Raw genomic sequence first — 17,985 nt, forward strand, 5'->3', positions numbered from 1 at the left:
TCAGCATACAACACCGGGCTGGTGACAGGCAACATGGAAGAACACAAGATGGCAAGATACAACGTCAGGAGAGCAGTAATAGAGGCAAAACGGCGTTACAGGGATAAAGTTGAACTTCAGTTTGAACAGGCTGACTCTAGAGGCATGTGGCAGGGCCTCAGAACAATGACAGACTACAAAGGAACCCCCCTCAAACTGAACAGTGACATCTCCTTAGCAAATGATCTCAACTCCTTCTATGCGAGGTTTGAGGCTGTGAATAACAACACCAGCCTACAAACCACGGCAATGGGGGGGGGGGGGTCTGCTGATGGAGACTCAGTGTTCAGGGTAACAGAGCATGAGGTGAGACGGATCTTTAAAAAAGTGGATATCAGGAAGGCAGCAGGACCGGACGGCATCCCCGGCCGCGTCCTAAAAGTCTGTGCCGACCAACTGGCCCCGGTATTCACTGACATCTTCAACCTGTCCTTGGAACAGGCCGTCATCCCCACCTGTCTGAAGAAGTCCACCATCATCCCTGTACCCAAAAAATCTACGCCCGCTTGCCTCAACGACTACCGCCCTGTAGCCCTCACCTCCATAGCCATGAAGTGCTTTGAGAAGCTAGTGAAGGGCTACATCTGTTCCTCCCTCCCCATCAACCTGGACCCTCTGCAATTTGCATATCGCCCCAACAGGTCCACGGAGGACGCCATAGCCCATGTGCTGCACACAGCAGCATCACATCTGGACAAGAGGCAGGGGAACTATGTGAGAATGCTGTTCATCGACTACAGCTCAGCATTCAATACCATAGTCCCCTCCAAACTCATAGCCAAGCTCAGGGACCTGGGCTTGAACTATGACCTGTGCCAGTGGGTCCTGGACTTCCTGACGAGCAGACCCCAGGTGGTAAGAGCCGGCAACTGCACCTCCTCATCCATCACGCTCAACATAGGGGCCCCCCAGGGCTGTGTTCTGAGCCCCCTCCTCTACTCCCTGTACACACATGACTGCGTAGCACAGCGGAACAACAACACCATCATCAAATTTGCTGATGACACAGTAGTGGTGGGCCTGATCTCTGCCAACGACGAAAGGGCCTACCTGGAAGAGGTAGAGAACCTGTCACAGTGGTGTCAGGAGAACTGCCTCTCCCTGAACGTCAGCAAAACAAAAGAGATGATTGTGGACTTCAGGAGGTCGGGGGTCAAGGACTACAGCCCCCTCAGCATCGACGGGGCACCGGTTGAGAGAGTGAACAGTTTCAAGTACCTCGGAGCCCACATATCCGAGGACTTGACATGGACCACACACATTGACAGTGTTGTGAAGAAGGCACGACAACGCCTCTACTTCCTCAGGCGCCTAAGGAAGTTCCAAGTCAGTCAGAAGATCCTTAGGAACTTCTACTCATGTACAATAGAGAGCATCCTGACCGGCAACATCACCTCCTGGTTTGGGAATAGCACTGCACAAGACCGTAGCAGACTACAAAGAGTGACACGTTCAGCCGAACGCACAATTAGAGGGGGGCTTCCCACCCTCCAGAACATTTACAACAAGCGGTGCAAGGGGAAGGCTAAGAGAATTATTTTTTTTTAAATTTTTTTTATTATTGCAAAACAAAACTTATTAAAAGTCAGTACTCAACACACAATGTATAATGAAACTTTCAGTAAAGGTGGTTAAAATATATGCAAGTACAGAAACAGGATAAAACAAAAATAGTCAATAATAACATTTTAACCGTATACCGTGTATATCCAGCGAAGTTACAATTATATAAATGTTAGTATATAATATACCCCGAATACCTATTTTCTAAAACCCTACACACATATGCTCCAGCTCAAATCCCCCCCTCCCGGACCCCCTCTTGGATAGTACCTCTATTATCCCTCACTCCTAACCAGACATCACCATTATAGGCTAGCTTTTATTCTCTCCACCACTTCTAACCACATTAACATTTTGGATTCATTGAGCCCTAGAATTCTTGCTGTTGATATTTCTTGATATATCACATCAAGATATGTAAGAAACCACACTTTCCGGCACATTTTTTCCGGTTGAAACCAACGTGATGCAATCAGTTTTTTAGCTACTGTGATACCCGATAAAACCAATCTTTTTAGTTGTGGGTTCACTGCAAACTCAAAAACATCATTCAATAGCAATACCGCGGGGTGTACAGGTATATTCCAAAATACGAGTATTGATAATTGTTGGGACACATCTTCCCAGAATGCCTTAACTGGTGGGCAGTCCCAATACATGTGCATAAATGTTCCTTCGTCCCCATTTGTACATTGGGAGCATTTGGAGTTTTGTATAAGCCCCATTTTGCACAGCCTTATAGGAGTCAAGTATGTCCTGTGAATATAGTTCAGATTGATTTGTTGATGATCCGGGTTCCTTGATGTAAGTCGGACATTTGCCCAGGCTCCTTGCCAATCAAAGTCATTTTCCAGGTCTGGTATATCCCTCCTCCAGACATTGTCTAGTTGAAGGGTTTCGTACGAGGACGTTAGTAATTGTGAATAAAAACCTGATACAAAACCTCCCAATGTATTTCTGTCATAGAAAAATTTGTGGTATCTGTGGTGTTCAATTGGTATGTGTAATGGAACACTGTGAGATCTCATACAAAGTTTTAACTGTATGTAAAAAAGCCATGTGGACTCGGTGAGGTTAAACTTTATGCATATTTCGACATAACTACAGAGGCCCTTGTTATTAAAAATATCCCCTAATGAGTGTATGCCTCTTTCTTCCCATACAGGGAATCTTATAGGTCGTTTTCCCATTAAGAGAGCATTGTTATTGAATATGGGAGTGTGATTATGCCATACTTGATTGTTAGGAAATTTCCTTTGAGTTTCCCGCCATGTCCTGATTGCATGGGTTATTATTGGGCCAAATTCTCGCTCACAATGCTTGATTGAAAGTTTAGTGTATGCTATGTCTTTCAATCTCTGTGGGGCTACTATGTTTTCTTCTAATTCTCTCCAAGATACCAAAGCCTCGGGGTCAAACCATATCTTCTTCAATGGTCTTAATGTGAAGGCATTAAAATATTGTAAAAAATCTGGGACTGCCATGCCACCGTCTGCTTTACTTCTCTGTGCGGTGGATCTTTTTATGCGAGGTGGTTTGTTATTCCAAATAAATTTGTATGTGGAGGTTTGTAATCTTTTCCAGTAGCCCTCTGGAGGAGGTAACGGAAGCATTGAGCTGAAGAAATTGATTCTTGGTAATACATCCATCTTAACTATTGATACCCTTGCCTGTACTGAGTTTTTAAGTTTTGCCCACCTGTCCAGGTCGTCCTTGATTTTGTTCTGTATTTTTGTGTAATTGTGCTTCACCGTTTGTCTTATGGTGGGGAATATTTCCACTCCCAAGCATCTGAAATGTTTTACCATCGGTATCGCACCTGGGAGGGTTATACCTTTTTTTGCAGGGGTGTTAAGTGGAAGGAAAGCCGACTTCGGCCAATTTATCTTAAATCCCGATAGATCACCAAAGTTCTCAATCAACTTGAGCAGATGAGGCAATGTGGTGTTGGGGTTTTGCATGAACAATATTACGTCGTCCGCATATAAACTAATTTTTTGTTGTGTGCCCTTGATTACGATTGGTTCTATGGATTGGGATTGTCTTATATATTGTGCTAAAGGCTCTAATGATAAATTGAATAGTCCGGGACTAAGAGGGCAACCCTGTCTGGCAGAGCGTGATACCGGAAAGATTTTGGAGATGATTGTGCCTGTTGTAATCATGGCCGATGGGTCCTTGTATAGTACTTTAATCATATCAATGAAACCTTTTCCTAACCCCATCCTTTCCAATACTGCCCATAGAAACGACCATTCCAACCTGTCAAATGCTTTCATAGCATCCAGGGATAGTATCGCCTTAGGTGTGATGTCCTCTTTGTCTGTATCTAGTACGTGCAGTATTCGCCTTATGTTATCATTGATCAGGCGACCTTTTATGAAGCCTGTTTGGTCCGTATGAACTAAAGACGTCATATGCTTTTGCAATCTGATGGCTAATATCTTAGAGTACAGTTTGACATCGGTTCCGAGGAGGCTTAAAGGACGGTAACTACCGCATTCAGTGGGGTCTTTGTCTTTTTTGTGAAGAACTGAAATGAGTGCGGTATTTTGGTGTTCGATGAAGCTTCCCTCTTTGACTGAGTATAAGATCATATTTAGTAATAAGGGTCCAAATATGTCCCAGCAAGAAATGTACATTTCTGATGGGATACCGTCAATTCCCGGAGCTTTGCCGTTTTTCATTCCGGATATGGCCTTCTTGAGTTCTTCTAATGTGATCGGTACTTCTAACTGTTTAGCGTCTTCATCTGTAAGTTTAGGGAGAGTAATTTGATTAAGATATGTGTCTAATTTGTCCTGATCAAAGGTCGTTTCTGAGTTATATAAATCGGAGTAGAATTCTTTGAATGTATCGTTTATTATTTTGGGTTCTGTTACTAGAGCTTGTTGTTTCCTAATGGCAGTTATATCTGCAAATTTTGCATTAATTCTTAGTCGCATGGCTAATAGGTGACTAGGTTTAGAACCTTGGAAGTACTGCTGTTGTCTAGTGCTGCGTATTTGCAATTCCGATTTTTGTCTGTACATTGCTTTGATCTCGGTCTTTAGAATGTTAACTTGGTTATCTAGTCTAGTAGAGTTGTTGTATTTTAAAGAATTAAAAAGCGTTGAGTAAAGCGTTTCCTTTTCAGACAGTTTTGTGTTTTGATTTTTGCGCAATATGGAGGTAAATCTATCCGAGAAATCCTTGATCATACTCTTTACCGACATCCATAATATTCTGGGATCTTGCACCGAGTTAGTATTAACTTGTAGGAATACTGTGAGAGCTTCTTTAATTTGTGTAATGAATTCCTTGTTGTTAAGCAGCATCGAATTAAAACGCCATCTTGGGGCCCGGGTAGATAATGTACCAAATGTTGCTTTCAGGATTAAGTAGCAGTGATCTGATAGCGCATTGGGTGTCATTTCCACTTCGTATTTATCAAATATTCTCGGGGATGCAAAGACGTAATCAATTCTGGATAGTGTGTTGTGTCTCGCCGAACGACAGGAGTACTTGCGGGTCATGGGGTTAAGTGAACGCCATAAATCAGTTACTCCTGTTGATTTCGACCAATCTTTTAATGCTTTAGATGAATTCTTTTGTTCGCTGGAGAAGGAAAGGTAAGTTTTGTCCATCCTTGGGTTCCAAATGGCATTAAAATCCGCACCTATTATGTATGAGTACTCGGGATGGTTTAACATTTCTCCTGTTAGTGAAGTGAAGAAACCCACTTCGTACAAATTCGGGGCATATACCGCTGCCAATGCAATTTTCCTGTTATTGTGTATAATCCTAGCTATAGTTATGCGCCCCTCAGCATCCGACCATACCCCTTTCAATTCGATATTTAATTTGCGTCTGACGACTATGGCTACCCCTCTAGTTCTCGTAGCAAAAGAAGAGTGACCAATATTATGGTATATGTTATCCGCTAACGTATTTATGTCTCCCTCTAAAATGTGCGTTTCGCTTAATAGTGCCACGTCCACATGTTCTTTTTTCATCAGTGTAAGCACGCTTTTGCGCTTGTGTTGTTTGTTTATCCCACCGGTGTTCCATACCATTATATTCAAACTAGCCATAGTCTATGCATGTTTTCGTGTAGTTTTTGGTAATGTTTCTGGAGTATGAAGCTACAATAGATGCACATCCAATTAATGAGGTCCCGTTGAGAGCTGAGCTTAAAAACATATATATATACAAATAAAAATCCCCTATTTTCCCCTCTCCCAGAAAGTCGAACATGCCTGTGTTCCAAGAACACATCCTCCGCGATTGACTTTCTCCCATGGTCCACCGGATTGCCCAACCTGAGCATTGTAATCCTAATTTTCCTATGCTCATTGCCATAGGATCTAACATTTCCATTCTATTGCAATAGAATGTCGCTTTTGGTCTTGCACCTTCCCTTACTGTAATGAAGTATTGTGATAATTAACCTAAAGATAAAAATAAAAAATAAAATAAAAAGAGAATAAACCTTTATCGACATATTCCTTTGAACCCTCCACCAACGTGTGAGGGAAAAAAAAAGGAAAAGATTGTAGATCAGTATTGACACTTAATGTGAAGAACATTGGAAAAGAATAATGTAAGTTACAATATATTTAAAAAATATATAGTAATATTGACACCTTAATGTGAAGAACATTGGAAAAGAACAATGTAAGTTAAATTATGTTTAAAAAATATAGGGTGATGAGAAGAAAAAATTTAATAAAATAAAAATCAATGGAAAGATATAGATAAGGAATAAGAGATAAATAATTATCAACGTGGAGAAGCCACTAGAACCGATTTAACTGATTAGATAAGATAGAAAAGCAGCGCCTTTTAGCGCTTCAATGTGCCTTTAATGGAGTGATTACTTAAATTGTTAGAATAACCTTGCTGTGCCCATACGTTTATGTGTGGATAATTTTAAAGTATTATTAAGGGCTGATTGCACTTCATTTAATTTATATATGCTATGTGTATGCACACCGAATGTTATTGTTAGAGTTGTATGCTTCGTTGTCATGGTGCCTTATATTCTAGAAGGTTGTAGAATATACTAGTGCCTAGACTATTTTACTTCGTTGTCATGGTGCCTTATATTCTAGAAGGTTGTAGAATATACTAGTGCCTAGACTATTTTACATTCCAGAATGATCTAAGAGACCCAGGGCATTTGAGCGATAAACCCAGAATATTCCAGATAGATCTTTTTGTATTGATATTTATTTGACCCCTCAGAGACCAGAGACTGAAATTATAATGTATTATGAATCGTATTATACACAGTAAACATTGTTATAGACGACTTGCATATCGTTTGCTACTTTGATGAACACAGCAATGTTATTCCAACACTGGTGGAATGACCTCATTGATGAACACAATAAAGTCATTCCTACACTGGTATATATTTAGGGAGAGGCTTAACTGGTTCCGGCATTTCCGTCATGCTTTGGGTTATTTGCTGCATTTTGAATCAGGAAATCCTCAGCATAAAAGGGTGTAAATGGACCTGACCTGCGGCCGTTATTGTCCAAGAATGATAACAGCGCCGGATATGCTAAGAGAATTATTAAGGACTCGAGCCACCCGAACAACTGCCTCTTTGAACTGCTGCCGTCAGGCAAGCGATACCGGAGTCTTAAGGCGAGCACAGAAAGACTCAGAAGGAGCTTCTATCCCCAGGCCATCAGGCTGCTAAACGAACAATAATCGCTAAACGAACAATAATCACTATGCAACAACCATCAAATGCACACAGCACACACACCCACACGCACACACTCACTCAAACAAACAACACACTGCAGCACCCACTCTCCACACTTTAGATCACACAAACACACTTACACTTTATATTTATTGATAAAGGATTTGCACTACAACTCGTACACCTACTGTGAATTGTACCTAAACTGCACCTCGTCCATTTATGCCTTGCACTATATAGTATTGTATATTAGTACACTGCACAGTATTGTATATTGTATGGTAACTACGTCTACGAACATTGTACATATGTCTAAACTGAACACTGTGACCTCCCTTTTTTACTTCTAATTTTTACTATGTTTTTATTTCATACTTATCTTGTCATGCACAGTCTCTGGAGCGCAACAGTAAGAAGCATTTTGTACAAAAGTATTCTGTACTTCTGTATGACAACTATTAAAGAAACTTGAACTTGAAACTTGACATGAAATGAGCACATAAAGTGCAGACATATAAAATCAGTTTTTTTTTACAGTGCAATAAAATTGTTCTGGATTACTAATAATAATAATAATAATAATAATAATAATAATAATAATAATAATAATAATAATAATAATAATAATAATAATAATAATAATAATAATAATAATAATAATAATAATAATAATAATAATAATAATAATAATAATAAATACAAGGCTGTATGTGAATCTGGTTTACAAAGACATCTTTGTGTATTAGAAATTCTTCACCTAGCATTTGAAACATATTACAGCGTATATATCAGAGCCTACGATATTGGTTTGGAACCTTTTTTCTTTCTTTTATTCAAGGTTTGACCTGCGTTCCATGTGATTTTCGAGACAGACCCAGAAGGTTAGCACGATAAGGCTATTTCTTCTGATAGTTATCTTGTGGCCGTGTTTCGTCTCTGTGACAAAGCCTCCATTCACCTCTGCAGCGTCACAACGCTATAGTTCTTTCCCAATGGGGAGGTGAACTAGCAGACTATCCTCCATCGCTCCTCCGTGAGACGGTTGTGAAATGCCCTGGCTCAGACAAGAAGAACAAATTTGTATTTACAATGATGGCCTGGCGAGAGGACAAAAGGGCCTCTCGAAGGGTAACAGGGAAAGGGGGAAATAAATAAATAAAATAGAAATGAGGCAGACGATACATACATCACGGAGGTAAGGGAAATAATTCAAACACACATCAAACAAAAAAATCCCAGATCCAGTGACTCCTGAAGACATAAAAGACAATTACATTGAAAGAAATCCTAGTTCAATGTTTCTGGAAGCGGTAGATGAAAATGAAATTATAGAAACTACTAATAAATGTAAAAACAAGACATCTACAGACAGTAATGAAATAGATATGAAAATAGTAAAAAATGTCATTATTGGGATTTCAAAACCACTCACGCACATCTGCAATTTATCATTCAAAACTAGTCGATTTCCGAATAAAATGAAAATAGCAAAAGTCATACCTCTGTTCAAGACTGGAGATAAACACCACTTCACAAATTATAGGCCTGTTTCTCTACTTCCTCAGTTTTCAAAAATATTAGAAAAACTCTTCAACAACAGATTAGATAAATTCATTGATAAACATAATTTACTCACCGATAGCCAGTATGGATTCAGAACACACCGGTCAACATCACTAGCGTTAATAGAACTCATTGAAAAAATCACAAATTCCATAGATCAAAAAAAACATGTAGCTGGAGTATTCATTGACCTAAAAAAAGCATTTGATACTATTAATCATGATATATTAATCAGGAAATTGGAGAGATATGGGATCAGGGGGGTAGTATTGGACTGGGTAAGAAGCTATCTAAATAAAAGACAACAATTTGTGACAATGAGAGATTATAAATCTGAATGTTTGGACATTGCTTGTGGTGTCCCCCAGGGGTCAGTGTTGGGTCCAAAACTGTTCATCTTGTACATTAACGAGATATGTAAAGTATCCAATATATTTAAATGTATTTTATTTGCGGATGACACTAATCTTTTTTTTTCTGGTGAGAATGTCCAGCAGCTTTTAGAGGTCATCACATCTGAAATGAAGAAATTGAAGGAATGGTTTGATAGAAACAAATTATCATTGAACTTGAGCAAAACTAAAATTATGTTGTTTGGAAACTGTAGATTGGATACTCAGGTACAAGTTAAAATAAATGATGTGATTATTGAAAGAGTTTATGAAAATAAATTCCTAGGTGTAATAATAGACCATAAAATCTGTTGGAAACCTCACATAAAACATGTCCAATCTAAACTCTCACGAAGCATTTCAGTCATGAGTAAAGTAAAGCACATCCTGGATAGAAAATCACTCTACATTCTCTACTGTTCACTAGTTTTACCATATTTAAATTACTGTGCTGAAGTCTGGGGAAACAATTATAAGTCTACACTACAACCACTTTTTATACTCCAAAAAAGGGCCATAAGGATAGTTCACATTGCAGGTTATCGTGATCACACTAACATATTGTTTCTGGAGTCAAAGACATTGAAGTTAAATGATCTTGTGGAATTTAAAACGGCACAATTAATGTATAAAGCAAAAAGTCATGCACTTCCAAGAAACATTCAAGAATTGTTCTTTGATAGGGAGGGGGGTTATAATCTGAGGGGAGAACACAATTTAAAGGTGCTAAACGTACGCACTACCATGAGAAAACACTGCATCTCAATATGTGGAGTGAAACTGTGGAACAGTCTTAATGTGGTGTTAAAGCAATGTCCAAACATGAGACAATTCAAACTGATGTATAAGGAAATTATGTTCACAAGGTACAGGGATGAAGAAGGGACTTGATATTCACAGGTGTTTACATTTTTATTTTGTTTCTATTTTATTTTATTTTATACATATATAGTTTTTGTTTTTTTGTTTTGCATATATATATATATTTTTTTTTTCTTTTCTTTTCTTTTCTTTTTTATGTTTAAAATAGTACACTCATTTGAGTAGTGGAAAAGGGGTAGGATTAAATAAGTGTATACTTCTTCCTACTCCTTTTCGAACATGCAGATTGAGTTGTTTTTCTTTTTTGTTATTGTTTGTTGTATTCATTGCATGTTCGAAATAAAGACTTCAAAAAAAAAAGAAAAAAAAAAAAAAAAAAACCAAATGAAATTACAGAAGTATTGCAATGCATGAAGCGGAACAGATTACAGTTAAAAGACTGGAGAAGATCTACATACTGTACCACCAATCAGAATCACTGAGGGAGTCTCTTATATAAGAGTAGAGCGGGAAACTGTAAGACATCCTTGATGTGTTCTGTAATTTATTGAATTGCTGCGTTCAGGGCCACATTAAGACCACCATGGGCCCCGGGGCTGGGATGTATTTTGGGGGCCCTCCCCAAATCCAACCCATCACCCCACCAATAATCCAACCCATCACCCTACCAATAATCCAACCCATCACCCACCCAATAATCCAACCCATCACCCCACCAATAATCCTAGCCATCATCCCACCAATAATCCAACCCATCACCCCACCAATAATCCAACCCATCACCCCACCAATAATCCAACCCATCACCCACCCAATAATCCAACCCATCACCCCACCAATAATCCTAGCCATCATCCCACCAATAATCCAACCCATCACCCCACCAATAATCCAACCCATCACCCCACCAATAATCCTAGCCATCATCCCACCAATAATCCAACCCATCACCCCACCAATAATCCAACCCATCACCCCACCGATAATACAACCCATCACCCCACCAATAATACAACCCATCACCCCACCAATAATCCTAGCCATCACCCCACCAATAATCCAACCCATCACCCCACCAATAATCCTAGCCCCGTCCATTAGAGTGACCTGTGCTACTATTGGATAATTTTTTTGTCCTCCTTCTGTTCCATCTGTTGCACTTTTCACTGTTGCTACTCCCTGCCATGTTCAACATGGACTCAAATAGTACTATTTTCAATGTTGCCTGGTGTGGTTTTCAGTTAAGTGTCCATGATGTGGTTGGTTAACTAAAACTAAGACCCCCCCCCCCCCCCCTCCCGAGTCTGGGTTCGTGCAGATTCAGAGAATGGGACTTAATGTCGTTTGACAATTAAATGCAGCAGCCATTACCTCCACATAATGAAACACACAGCTAGAACCACAGTGTGGTAGCGTGTTTACTCCTTGGAAAGAGCAAAACCTTTTCGCAACATTCTGCTAATTAGAATCAGATTCTGAATTGCTCCTGTGGGGGAATTGGTAAAGATGTAGTGAAGTGAATCAAGATTGTTATGGCATGTGATCCAGTCACACCCATTATATCTTAAGCTTATGGAAATATGTACTGTATGCTGAGAAGTGTAAAACTAACTATAAATGATAGTGAACCAAATACATGGTGGATGGGAATTTATGGTGTTATGATTCATGATTGCTAGTGCAGTGTCCATTAAAAAAACGTGGCCATTTGGAGCGCGTACCTGTTCGCAACACATGCCCGTTTGGAAAGCGTGCCCCAGTGTAACGCATGCCCATTTGGAAAGCGTGCCCCAGTGTAACGCTCACCCATTTGGAACTGGACGATTGCTTGGACCCCGGAAGTGCTGCGAAGCGACACAGCTCTTTGATCCCTGTTCCCACCCCCCACCCCCGCCCCCCTAGGCAAACCAACCTTTTTCTCTAAGTTACATGCCAACACATAAATTTAGTTGTTTTGTTATGAGGCCGCCTTCTGGCCAAATGGTACCACATTCGACACTGCACTCCCATGGGCCGTCGATCATCAATACACTTGCCAAGTATGAAGTGGATTGGATGAGCGGTTCTCGAGATAATCCGTAAAGTTGGTTGTCACAGTGCAACAATCCGTCCAAATGGCACCAAAGACACGGACTGCTCTCCCTTCGGTCCTCAGCAATGATGCACCCACCGAGCGCGAAGTTGAGGAGTGGTTCACGAGATATGCCAACTACTGTACAGTCACACACGCACTCGCACGCGCACGCACGCAGAGATTATTCCTCCCTTTATAGTTATATATAGTGATATTAAATGCATTGACAAGAGGCCCATTCAGACAAAGAGCGGTAAAGTAATGAAACATGCTATAAATAGCCACATGCCAAATAGTCGTTACAACTAAGGATGGAGGGAAGAGGCGGGAGGGGGCTTTCTCTTCCTATGAGAAAATGGAGAGGAATTTGACCAGCTGTTCTTTCCCTACACTTGTCTCTCTCTTTCTCTCTCTCTCTCTCTCTCTCTCTCTCTCTCTCTCTCTCTCTCTCTCTCTCTCTCTCTCTCTCTCTCTCTCTCTCTCTGATGTTTATTCATCCACATTTTCCTCTAGAAAACACAACGGTTCCCAACTTACGCGAAGTCAAAGAGAACATGACCATGGGAACCACACTGGTGACCAATCCCAACGGAGGATTTCTGGTAAGAAAACACGACAGCGACGGGGGGGAAATGCGAGCGTTCCTGTTTTATGGACGTGTACCAATAAAATGTAGCCTACTAACTTACTAACTTACTTCAGAAGAGGCGTTGTGGGAAATACAGAACACTGCATGTGTTCACTAGATCTTTTCACCATAGAAGAGGAAGAACAGTAGTATGCATGACCTGCCCCCATCCCCCGGTCAGACATGTCATGGGAATGTCAGGAGGCCACATTGTGAAACGGCAGTACTGTACATATCCATAACCGGGCAGGATGTGTGTGATGGTGTACACAGCCATTACGCTTCACGGTTAGGAACCCCCCGACAGTACATTCCTTGTAGGTAGAGGTGAAATTGTTGTGAAGATGTACAGTTAGACCTGAGTCTAGTTGTGTGCTGCACATACTTTTTTTTTTCTTTTTTATTGTGTCCTTTATTTATACAGCAAAAAAAACTTCTCTTTTTCAACCTGTTTACAATAGACATATGAAAACAACTTTGGACAAACAAGTACAGTTTTGACAAAAATTCAAACATAACAAAGATGAATATCCATTAACACTTTCTCCGCCAATAACGTCATACAACGGGTTTCAAGTTCATGCGAATTCTGACAGATCACGGCGTATGACGTTATTCTGATCATATTTCATATTTTCGCCATGGTATTCATTTTTCACTCACGGAGCCTTGTCTGATGCTGTGGGACTCAGCACAACTCTGCAACGCTTCAATACTGCCACCTGGTGGATGATCGGCGAGTTGCCAAACCAGATATGCCCGTTGGATGTCGGTGCGTCTCCTAAATCCGTCCGGCCACTCGCATATCATCCCAGGACTCTAGCCACACACCGTGGATATGGATCGCTGCCATAACTCAATAATCGACATGATTTGGGCGTGTATTAGTATTATACAAACCGGAAATGGATCGCCTCGATCCCCATCACATAACATCTGTTTGCTCCAGTATCATCGCCCAACGGTAAGAGGAGGCTGCAGTGAGTTTTTGTTTATTATTATCGATGCAAACTGCTCTGATCTATATATATCTATATATATCACCCATACTACATAAATCATTTAACGACGATCACGGAATTATAAACGACCCCCCCCCCCTCCGTTCACCCGCGCATGATCAGTCATAACGTTTAGGACCATGTACAGTTGAAATTTTTAATATAGCGTGTATCGGCAACAAATGGCATTTGATAATGTATATATGCATTTATGCCTATATCTCACATTCTAGGAATTACTGCAGAAAACGATAAAAACATATTTATATTCTAGACGGTATTTTTGTATGAATGTTTGAATGAAAAAAGTAAAACGTTCCTACATCCTGAACGATAGATAATCGATGTTGAATGGGCCATAGTAATGTCAATTTAGCAATACAATTTAAAAAGTTATAGCCCTGCAAAGAAGGTAAACACCTCCATAGGCTTAGAGTGGTGGCAGTGATCAAACATTGATGGATATAAGCGTGGCAGAGAAAGTGTTAAAGCAAGTACAGGTAACGTCTAGAATATCAGAGTTCAACACTTTAAAAATTGTGTAATGGAATGAACCGTTCTAACTTCAAAGTCTTCTGTAGTACAATTCCAATTGTACGGGGCATAATAGTTTATTTAAAACCAGTTTCGCTGAGCTCAGACCTGTGTCCAATCGGTGTCTTTACGTGAACGCTGATGAGGTTATTCCTGGCAGGAATATGGGATATGGGACTATTAAGGCTAACGTACCGTACAGTATATGTTTACAGTTGAAATACTTGGGAAAGTTTGAAAGCCTCGGAACAAGACATTTATACAGTACATGTGCAGTGTAAATTGTGTATGAAATATTATATCCGGTGGCCGACTGAAGGCTGGATTTAGTCATACAGCTCCCAAATCCCTCATAAAGTGGAGGAGACACAGGAGCAGAGCAGGATGGGGAGCCACCCAGAGGCCTTCAGCCAACAGATTTATAGATTCAATCCCATTTTCCAGATATTGTTAGTAATTATAAAGCCTAATGCTTTACAGACCATCCCCCTCTCTCTATCTCTCCCTCTCCCTCTCCCTCTCTCTCTCTCTCTCTCTCTCTCTCTCTCTGTCTCTCTCTTTCCCTCTCTCTTTCTCTCTCTCACTCTCTCTATCTCTCTCTCCCTGTCCCTCTCCCTCTGTCTGTCTGTCTGTCTGTCTCTCTCTCTCTCTCTCTCTCTCTCTCTCTCTCTCTCTCTCTCTCTCTCTCTCTCTCTCTCTCTCTCTCTCTCTCTCTCTCTCTCTTTTTCTGGTCTTCATCCTCTTAGCAGTTGTTAGTATTGAGCTGTACTGTATTGTACCCATTCTGCAATCTGTTAATAAAGTTATCAATCAATCAATCAATCTATCTATCTCTCTTTCCCTCCCTCTCTCTCTTATTTTTTAATGGTTGTTCTGTAATTCTGTAAGTACAACTTTCCACGTGGTTTCTATCTTCAATGGTGCTGAACCACATCTCACCCATGATGACCTCATATTGGTGGAGTCCCAGGCCCAGCCAATCACAGTCTGTACGTAGTCAGAACCAGAATCTGAGTTCAGTGTGTGTGTGTGTGTGTGTTTGTGTGTGTGTGTGTCCCTGCAGGCCTGTGGTCCTCAGTATGGTTACATGTGTGGCCAGCAGCAGTACATCTCAGGGGTGTGTGCCAACGTCAGCTCCTCCTTCCAGGTCCTCAACTCCATCGCGCCCGCTGTTCAAGGTACATATCACACAGCATGACTCAGCACAACTCCATCTCCCCAGCTGTTCAAGGTACACATCACACAGCATGACTCATCACAACTCCATCGCCCCAGCTGTACAAGGTACACAATACACATCACACAGCATGACTCAGCACGACTCCATCATACCAGCTTGTTGGATACCAATATCATCTCGTCACCTGTGGTTCCGTGAAGTTTTCTGCGTTGTGTTTATCTCTTTCTTATCTTACTGACTGATACCCTCCCTTTTACCCCGTGGATACATTAGTCTCAAAAACAATTAACGAGACACTGGAAGCAGGATACCTCTCCTGGTGTTGACGTTTATTCTCATAAACATACTCTGTACAAGATCTAACGATCTCTCTTATGTTACCCCACTCGGTGGTCGTGCGGCCTAGCTGTTATTCAAAAGGCCTTTCCTGTTAGCCGAAGCTAGCGATGTCGTGGCACTTCCCTTCCCCCACCCCCGAAGAAACTCACAGCTCATAACGTCTTTCCCCTAGCAACGGGGGCCCGCCCCCTTTTCTCGTTACTAAGTGACACAATACCATGGCAACGGCAGTCTGGTCTTTGACACACTAAACGTCCCTTTTCTCCCCATAGCTATGGCTTCTCTGTTTCTAGTAACTCCCAACCCGAGCCAACCCACTATCTATGTTGACACGGCCTTGGTGCTGCTGTCTGCTACCCCCCATCTCCAGCCCTCTGCCTGCTGCTCTGAAACACACACTCTGGCTGTTGTCCTCCTCCTCTGAGATCTACGAGTAGATGCTGTCATCTACAGATATTTACATTATATACACATTGAAAAACAAGGCCATTCTATCAAGCTGTTCAAGGTACACATCACACAGCATGACTCATCACGACTCCATCATACCAGCTGTTCAAGGTACACATCACACAGCATGACTCATCACGACTCCATCATACCAGCTGTTCAAGGTACACATCACACATCATGACTCTGCACAGCACGACTCAACATAACGCAGTATAAGGCAACGCAATTATAATTCAACAGCTAAGCACGGACTGACAAAGCAGACACAGTCACAAATCACCCGTCTGGTGTTTACAACACTGCAGTCTACTTTACACCATAACGACTGGAACAGAGATCCCTCTTTCTTAACAAAGAAAGACAACTGGTATACATTAGAGCATTCCACTTGGTCCGAACCCATTTCTGACCCCGGTGACACCGTGGTACGGTCCGGCCCAGTCCCTTTGCCATGCTGCATGCCCATGTTAGGAGGCTCCTCTGTCTCTCTGAGAGTTCCAACAAGAATAACCAGACAGTAAACAGTCTACTCAGTACAATCTTTGTCTATCTCTCACTCTCTCTCTCTCTCTCTCTCTCTCTCTCTCTCTCTCTCCGGTACTGTATCTGTTCCCCAACATACACATGGACACACAGTCACACACACACCATTCTCAGACTAAATAAAATCCAGCCATTCAATATTAAACAAAACAATGTGGCAGAGCATAATATAATAAACCAATTTGATGAATGAACCTGTCACGATTGTTCATCATATTCTTCCCCATGTTGGATTCAGTTAAATAGTCCCCCGTTCCAAAAATTGCTTGATTTCTTCCTCCCTCATGCCTGGTGGATGTGGATGTTTCAGAATGTGCCAAGGAGCTGGACATTGTGATTGTTCTGGACGGATCTAACAGTATCTACCCCTGGTCCAGCATTGTGGAATTCCTACTGAGCTTCCTCAAGAACTTCGAGATTGGACCTAAACTCACACAGGTCAGCTGGATGGATGGATGGACGGATGGGTGGATGGATGATGGATGAATGGATGGATGGATGGATAGATGGATGAATTATTTACTACATAGCCTAGATCAGGGATTCTCAAACTTTTTTATACCACAGCCCCATTATTTATTTATTTTGGCGACCCAACACTTTAGTATCACGTAATTTGAACGTGGAATTAAGGAATATCTAAATAAAAGCACACGTTGTTGAACTTGATCATGCATATTTATTAGAAAATGTAATTACAGCACTATGTTATCAATACATATTTATAAAACGAGGCATATTTAGCCAAAATATGTTGCCAGAACATAAAAAAAAGAAAAAGAATATATATATTAATTTTAATTTTAAATGTTTTACATGCCAATGCACTGTCACCTACCCACGACCCCACTTTGGGTCGTGAGTCGCGACCCGTAGTTTGAGAACCGCTGGCCTAGATGGATAGGTGGTCAATGAACTGATGCACGAATATACTTTACGCAAAGTGTTGTCATTTTCCATTCCCGGTCATTTCATCATATCCTTATGTTCCATTATTAGATTAAATTAATTGAATGACCTCAAGAAAGGAACATCTTTTCCACAGCTGACGTGGCCCAAACGGTACAAAAATACCTAGGCTAAACCATGTCCAACATAATATATATATATATTTACTATATATATAATTGATTACAATAATAAATTCCATTACATA

General features: G+C 40.9%; 1 protein-coding gene across 1 annotated transcript in view; it reads left to right on the top strand.

Annotated features, from left to right (window-relative positions):
• The window catches only part of LOC311237199 (integrin alpha-1-like), a gene marked incomplete at both ends in the record, with an annotated part of 74,879 nt that overhangs the window by 31,644 nt on the left and 25,250 nt on the right, over positions 1-17,985 (top strand). Inside the window, 3 exons of the mRNA XM_084325008.1 lie at positions 12,665-12,753; positions 15,378-15,492; positions 17,140-17,267. Coding sequence (XP_084181134.1) covers positions 12,665-12,753; positions 15,378-15,492; positions 17,140-17,267 — 332 coding nt within the window. The remainder of the gene's footprint in view (positions 1-12,664; positions 12,754-15,377; positions 15,493-17,139; positions 17,268-17,985) is intronic.

Source organism: Notolepis coatsorum (genome assembly GCF_963971535.1).
Source record: "Notolepis coatsorum genome assembly, chromosome: 11".
Taxonomy (NCBI): Eukaryota; Metazoa; Chordata; class Actinopteri; order Aulopiformes; family Paralepididae; genus Notolepis; species Notolepis coatsorum.